Below are 7,672 nucleotides of genomic sequence, written 5' to 3'. Positions count from 1 at the left end.
GACAAAAAAATATAAAAAAATAGAGAAGATCAGGGATGTGGTGGTCATTTCATGTGTCCTGTGTTTGGGTGCAATGACCGCGTGTATTATGCAATCAAACGACATTCTCTTCCCTTGAAATTAAAAAATAGGAAGAATGTTCTATGTGCCGCAGCACAGGCTGCGCCCAGCACATGGGCCTGCCACTCAGGGGGCAGGGTGGTCATTGCACCCACCCCCATGTGCCTGGGCGCACCGCTACGGTACAGAGAACAGTGCCCCTAAAAAATAAAACAAAAAAGAATTATGGATCACCATAAACCTTTAGGAAGAAAGTTTACTGGTTTAACGGTCAGATAACAGACACCGTGGTTAGGAGTGTCGGACCATGGAAATTGAATATTTTTCCCCTATTTGATGAATCGTCACTAATACCCCTATCTTTTATGTTTCTCTTCTTATTTTGCCCCTATAAATGGATGGAAGGTCTACCAGGCTAAGAGCGAACCCCGACCCTTTAATGGTATTTCAAAGCTTCACTTTGTCACTTGAAGTTTACTTATTCATAATATTTGGCTCCTATATTATAGATATTTTGGCTGTTCAGAATTTAGATAAGTTTATCTAAATATGTCGTAAAAAAAAACTTCTCCCTTGCTTTATATACAAATAGGCCAAAGATTTTATGCACGACTGTGCATACAAAATGTCGAATTGAGATAAGGGATTCAAAATAACCAAACTACCCTTATTTGATGAATGATTCCTTCCCATTAATGATCACATCCCCCGATTATGTCAAATTTGTTAATGTAAAAAAGAAAAATGAAATTGAAATTTACCCTCGTGCACGTTGGTTGATGTGCAAGTGATTTTTCTTACATCAAACTCCGAATTGAAACTACTAGTAAACTAGAACAAACTATAAAAGAAGGGCAGAGGTTGGGTATGCCGCTAGCTCCAACCAATGGCAGTGTGGGACACACATGGGTATGGAATTCTATTCCATAGGTGGGGGAGAGAGTGACACAGCTTGGGCAGCCCAACAGCATGCTCAGATTTTTCTCATAAAAGAATAGTGAAACTAAATCCTGTGCAAGAGCATAGCGTATGCTAACGTTTCCTGCCCAAAAAAAAAAAACAGAAATGATATATGATATACCCCTTGTTCTGGGAGAAAGAGATAAAACTCAGGGAACACTAGGATACCCTATGCTCCGTGATAAACAACTACTTCCCTTAGAAGTATAACCAAGCCTCTTATGACAACCTAATTAGAAGTATCATTTAAACAAAAAAAAAATCCAAAAAAATATTCTTGCTTTCATGCAAAGTGAAGAGGGTATGGTACACTTTTCTCGGCCTTTTGGCTAAGATCAAGAGGGTATAGTAGTTTTAAAGAGGAAAAAAAGGACGGGTTAAGGGTAGGGTTGGGTGGGCGGTGGGGGGTTGGGGGTGGGGGTGGGGAGTGGGGTGGAGGGTGGAGGGCGAGATTGTCCAAAGTTGAATAATTCTTTTCTAAAAATACTAAAAGCGATAGTACCTGAAATGTACCTCAAATTGTCTAGGGTAGGAAAATAGAAACCAGTTATTGCTACTGGAAACACTACCAACCAACCTTGTCTCTTTGTAAGAATACCGAGTACAAGATAATTGAGTGGGGTCTGATAATCCCAATTTGATACTCTGACCAGAAAGGGGCTTTGTGTTGTAATACTGTTTCATATTAAGTAATATTTAATGAAAAATATTTTTAAGGGTAGTTTATCTATCTAACAATGGAAGGCGATGTTTCTAAAAATCACAAAATAAATTTGAATCATTAATTTTTATCCTTTTTTCTTTCTTCTTAAAATCTAAACCTTCTGTTCTCAGTAGAGAGTTCCTAGTAATGTCTAGAGTACTGGAACACATGCATGGACAAACACGGATTGTGTGCCTATACAAAAAGGAGTATTTGATTGAATTAGACTTTGGAATTTTACATGAGACTAGTTAGATTATGTCCTCTTTGTCCAACTATTGGAATTGACGTATCATTTATCCACGTGGAAAAATAACTTTTTTTCGACATTTGCAAAAATAACAGGATGTGATTGGATCCTGCCTGGCTGAATACGGTTACCTCTAAACGGATTTGGATACAGATCCAATTCGGATATTCGACCATCCGTTTCCGTCTCTGCCTTGTGTAACCCGAACTTTCCTTCTCCCGGCAGATACAATTCACTCTCAATCCATATCTCTTAGATCATGATTATCTTTTCCTCATATTTTAGAACATATACGTTGCATCTTAAAAAACCCTCAAGATCATTATTTACTTATATATATATATATATTTATTATGTATTTGAGTTTTTTTTTTTTCAGATGAATTTTTATCGGAGTATTCAAAATTTTTTTTTTCGAATATCTATAAACGAATACGGACATCCCTAAACAGATATAGATGCATATCAAATTCAAAATTTCAAATATCCATTTACATCGGCGGGCCTTACCCATATATAGAGTGGATTATCAATTAAACCAACCCCATTAATGCCATCCCCAGAACAGGGTGGGATTGGTTGGAGACTCACGGGCATTTTTATACTTGCATGCTTGCCATCTGCTTGTGTGTTCTTACATTGTGGCAATCAATCTTATACACAACAATCAATGCTACTAATTCCAAACCACAATCTCTGTATTCTTTTTTTATTCTTTTTTACTTTTATTCTAATACAATCGGTTCATTAATTAGCCCAAAAAAAAAAAAAAAAGGAATTGCAAACCACAGGTGAGCATAATGTGCCATTTATACAAGATTTTACTTCCTAAACACAACGTACACTTAGGCTTGATAATATTAGTTTAATTTATAGATCATAACACAAACTGTTAGGTATTTGATCTATACGGCAAAAGCTAGCTTTGAAGCAGATGGAACGTGTTAAATCAAGTCTTTTAATCTATCTCATACTAGACTGGCCTAATCTAGCGCTCATATACTAAAGTGGAAGCCATTAGGCACATAACACAAACCTATAATAAAGCATTAGTAAAGCCTAATTGCCTTGTCTATTTTGTGTATAATAGATTGGCCAAATTCTACTTCTTGGTTTCATAATCTTTGTAAATCTGAAACTTTAGGTTGTACACAAACGTACTATCCTTCAATGAATCTTCTTTTAAAAAGAAAAAAAAAAAAAAAAACCCCCTACTAAGTGACTCCAAGGATTATAACTTCAACAATGATAATATAAACAGGGAATATAAATCTCAAATCCATATATACTACCTCTGCGCTAAGACCTGTGAGTTAAGAGTTTACTTCACTAAATTCATCCTTATTCCTGTAACGAATCAGACCATGAATGCGTCAAAGGTCGAAATCAAGTAGAAAACATAAATGATACTTCAGTAAATGATAGTTTAAACCCATTGACTTCCATAGTGATACACTGAAACTCATTGTATCTTCATTAGTTTAAACCAATATATGAAGTTTAAACCCTAAAACCCATCGGTCTGAACCGACTGAATCCGGCCCAAATCAAAGCCAACATGAGCTTATTGGATCATTCATAATTCTGATTATGGTTTTATGACACCGGACACAAACCGGATCATACCAAAACCAAACCGAACTTAGATAATAATCAGTCCGAAACCAAATCCATAACTCATAAAAAGCACATTTTCTCGTACTTATGAATATAGTTCCATGGTGATAAGAAATTGAAACCGATACACCTTTTATTGGATCATGTTTTAGACCCATTCATTCTCACACCAAAACTGATGAAACCAGATCGAAACCGGTCCAACTCGATCGATGGACACCCTTAGACCAAAATCCGTGGTTCTAATTATCGGGGTCCCGTATCGGACGATATGTACTGGTTTTGCTAGTCACCGATATCGATACTGTACCAATACCGTATCGGTAGCATGGTATGGACAAAGGGTAAAATGATCCAAAAACTCATTTTTTAAAGAAATCAAGGAGTAATTTTGACCGATACAACCGATCCGTTCCGATGATACCGTGGACTAAAACCATGCCCTAGACCCACACCTCTAAAAGAAAAAGAAAAAGAAAAAGAAAAAGAGAAAATCAATGTATGAACTATAATAAGAAGAAGTTAAGAGCGGTGTGGTTGTAGCTTGGTGTATTGGGGTAGATAGGTTTGCAATAATTTTATGAGATCACGCACACCATTATTCAATGAGATCACGTTGCAGTTGAGAACTTAAGAAACTTTTAGCATTTTGCCATGCATTGCTGCTGGATAGCTCAGCTGCGTTTGCCATTTGTAAATTAACCAACTGGATCCAGTTGACTGCTTGGACTTTGGGGTTCCTTCTAACATTGTATCTTCCTTCACTTTTGAGAGAGAGAGAGAGAGAGAGAGGTCTGATCAGGAACCCTAAAAAACAGAGAAGCGCCACTTCCACCCAGTCACAGTGGGGAGCTGAGTTGGGGAGGGCAGTTGGGAAATAAATAATGTGGTCATTAACTCTACACTGGTGGGTGGGAGTGTAACATTGCAGTCTTTAATGGCGATCTCTCTCTCTCTCTCTCTCTCTCTCTTCCTTTCCATTCACTATAAACTTGTAAGCTCACCATTGTTTTCTTTTCATCCGTATCCAAACTTCTCATTCTTGGTGGTCTACTACTCTAAGCAGAAGCAGAAGCAGCAGCCAAGATGAGTGTAGTTCGTTGCATTGCGGCAGCAGCCGTTCTAGTTTGTTGTCTTGTTAACTACGTAGCAGTAGTAGTTGTTGCTGATGTTGATGGGGTTGTGCAGGGTGATAAGCACTTCTTTGGTCCGTTTAGACATCGGCATGGATTTGGGAAAGGTGGTGGGTTAGGAGGAGGTTTTGGTGGTGGTGCTGGTGGTGGTGCCGGTGGAGGAGTTGGTTTTGGTGGTGGTGCAGGAGGAGGAGGTGGACTGGGTGGTGGTGCAGGTGGAGGAGGTGGCATTGGTGGTGGTGGTGCAGGTGGAGGAGGTGGACTGGGCGGTGGTGCAGGAGGAGGAGGTGGACTAGGTGGTGGTGCAGGAGGAGGAGGTGGACTCGGTGGTGGTGCAGGTGGAGGAGGTGGATTGGGAGGTGGTGCAGGAGGAGGAGGTGGACTCGGTGGTGGTGCAGGTGGAGGAGGTGGATTGGGAGGTGGTGCAGGAGGAGGAGGTGGACTCGGTGGTGGTGCAGGTGGAGGAGGTGGACTGGGTGGAGGTGCTGGAGGTGGTGTAGGTGGAGGAGGAGGACTTGGAGGAGGAGCTGGTGGTGGGCTTGGTCATCATGGGGGTATTGGTGGTGGTGCAGGGGGAGGTGGTGGCATTGGAGGAGGTGGTGGACTTGGTCATCATGGGGGCATTGGTGGTGGTGCAGGAGGTGGTGGTGGTGCAGGGGGAGGTGGAGGACTTGGTCATCATGGCGGCATTGGCGGTGGTGCAGGAGGAGGAGGTGGTCTAGGTGGTGGCTCTGGTGGAGGAGGTGGGCTTGGAGGCGGTGCTGGTGGAGGAGGTGGGCTTGGACACCATGGTGGCATTGGTGGAGGTGCAGGGGGTGGACTGGGTGGAGGTGCAGGTGGTGGATTGGGTGGAGGTGCAGGTGGTGGAGCTGGTGGTGGACTGGGTGGAGGAGCTGGTGGTGGATTGGGTGGAGGTGCAGGTGGTGGTGCAGGTGGTGGAGCGGGTGGTGGACTGGGTGGAGGTGCTGGTGGTGGGTTAGGTGGAGGAGGTGGGCTTGGTCATCATGGCGGCATTGGTGGTGGTGCTGGTGGAGGTGGAGGAGGAGGTTTGGGTGGTGGTGCTGGTGCCGGAGGTGGTTTTGGTGCTGGTGGAGGAGCAGGAGCAGGAGCAGGAGCTGGAGGAGGTCTTGGTGGTGGTGCCGGAGGAGGTGGAGGGTTCGGTGGTGGTGGAGGTGGTGGAGTTGGTGCAGGAGGAGGATTTGGAGCGGGAGGTGGACTTGGCGTAGGTGCAGGTGTTGGCGCAGGTGGTGGTGGTGGATTTGGCGGAGGTGGTGGAGTTGGTGCAGGAGGAGGATTTGGAGCGGGAGGTGGACTTGGCGTAGGTGCAGGTGTTGGCGCAGCTGGTGGTGGTTTCGGTGCCGGATTTGGTGGCGGAGCCAGTATTGGTATCGGTGCAGAGGACGGTGGTCACTGACGCTACTCAAATTGCTACATTTTTTTGGTTTTTTTGGGTTGTTGACGTTCAAAATTGTTCATGCAGAATAGAATAGAAACTTCATTCGCCAGTCTATTGTGGATTTGTAGGTACGTAAAGCAGAGAGAAGTTGTTGTTTTCATCTGGTCTTTGTAGGGATTTGGCTCTCGAAGTTGCAAAATTTGGAGAGTTAAAACTGTAACTCTTGCAACTTTTGCCTATAATTTGGAAGTCCTGCCTGTACTGTAACAGTGTTTGGGGGATGTCGTGGTGGTGTAAGTCTTATGTCATTGTTTACTTCTAAATGAATTTGTTTTCTGAGTAAATATCATACCTTGCTAGTAACCTCTCCTGTTCATCATCAATGAAGAGCCCTACTAATTATGAAGAGTCATATATTGTGTTATAATGTCTCATTTTGGTCTCTCATTTGAATTTAAAAGAGGAGCCACAGCTCCTCACACATAACATATCCATTGAGCATTGATATTCCAACAACCACATTAATTGCAGTCCTCTCCTTATACATTAATTTCTCTCCTTTTGGATGGAGACTCAACAGCTTCCTCTGTAGACCTGTAGCTGTAACATCACAAGATAAACATTTGGTTGTGACTTGTCAAAATCTTGGGCCCAGCCCCTCTTAGGTTTCCAAACCAACAAACGATTTGCTGATGCTGATTACTGACCATGCAACTCCCCTCTCCCCCGCACCCTCCTTGTTTTTTTGACCTATCTCTGTGGCCTTATAGGTCATACCCAAGATGTTCCATTTCTTCTTTTGTTTTATTCAATGGAACTCTCATTACTATCCTAAACAAAGATCTTTAAAAGGCTAAAATTTATTTTCAATCACTAGGAACAGGTTTTCAAAACTCAATCACAATATCTTCCAGAGCCCCTCCCATTCACCAATTCTTATCTTCCTTTTTCATTTTTATATGAGCTACTACTAAATTTATGAACCAAAGTACGGAAGACCAATGGAAGCGGGTTAGGCTGATTGCTTCTGATCACCTTGTACTCATGCCGGCTGTGGTGGGTGAAGCTACAGCGGTCAGGTTGGCCCTCTCTTTGGTTCATCATATTGGTATTTCGTATTTTGTCATCTACTTGAACTGCTTGGCTTTAACCAAAGACTATATCACATAATGATGTACATATACTTTAATTAACTAGTAATGCAATTGAACAAGCAAGGAAACAATTGAAGAAAATGATCCAGATATTTTTTGAGGCGAAGCAATTTTAGTCAAATGAGTGGGTTCATGAGTTTAGGCACGATTAGGTAGATGCTTGCTTAATTCAGTTGTTGAAGTATTCATCACATTGTCAGTTGAGTTATTCCATTCAATATCCCATTCTTGGTCGCATCTGTTCTATTCAGCCAACCCCTTGCAGCTTGTCTCATCCTGCTCTGCCTCATAACATTCATATACCAATCACTAAGCACCCCCTGCCTGCTCAAATGTATCAATCCATCTATCCTTACCCTTTCCCTTGAATGAAGAGAGCTCTGGACCCAGAATCCATTT

The 7,672-nt window shown here is 42.2% G+C and overlaps 1 protein-coding gene across 3 annotated transcripts; it reads left to right on the top strand.

The window, feature by feature from the left end:
* Positions 1–4,506: 4,506 nt before the first annotated feature.
* LOC122656312 (glycine-rich cell wall structural protein-like) lies at positions 4,507–6,143 on the top strand. Of its 3 annotated transcripts, XM_043850794.1 has the most exons (3): positions 4,507–4,866; positions 5,230–5,283; positions 5,320–6,143. In XM_043850794.1, exons 1-3 carry the CDS (start codon positions 4,677–4,679, stop codon positions 6,135–6,137), a joined length of 1,062 nt encoding a protein of 353 aa, XP_043706729.1. In that variant the 5' UTR covers positions 4,507–4,676; the 3' UTR covers positions 6,138–6,143. The 3 variants fall into 3 exon arrangements, with proteins under 3 accessions (XP_043706729.1, XP_043706728.1, XP_043706730.1); XM_043850793.1 differs by having other exon boundaries at positions 5,230–6,143; XM_043850795.1 differs by lacking the exon at positions 5,230–5,283 and having other exon boundaries at positions 4,507–4,875; positions 5,473–6,143.
* The last annotated feature ends 1,529 nt before the right edge of the window (positions 6,144–7,672 follow it).

The sequence above is a fragment of the Telopea speciosissima genome, chromosome 3 (genome assembly GCF_018873765.1).
Source record: "Telopea speciosissima isolate NSW1024214 ecotype Mountain lineage chromosome 3, Tspe_v1, whole genome shotgun sequence".
In the NCBI taxonomy this organism is placed as follows: Eukaryota; Viridiplantae; Streptophyta; class Magnoliopsida; order Proteales; family Proteaceae; genus Telopea; species Telopea speciosissima.
Note: the sequence above shows the minus strand (reverse complement) of the source record. Positions and strands in the feature narration are given on the sequence as shown.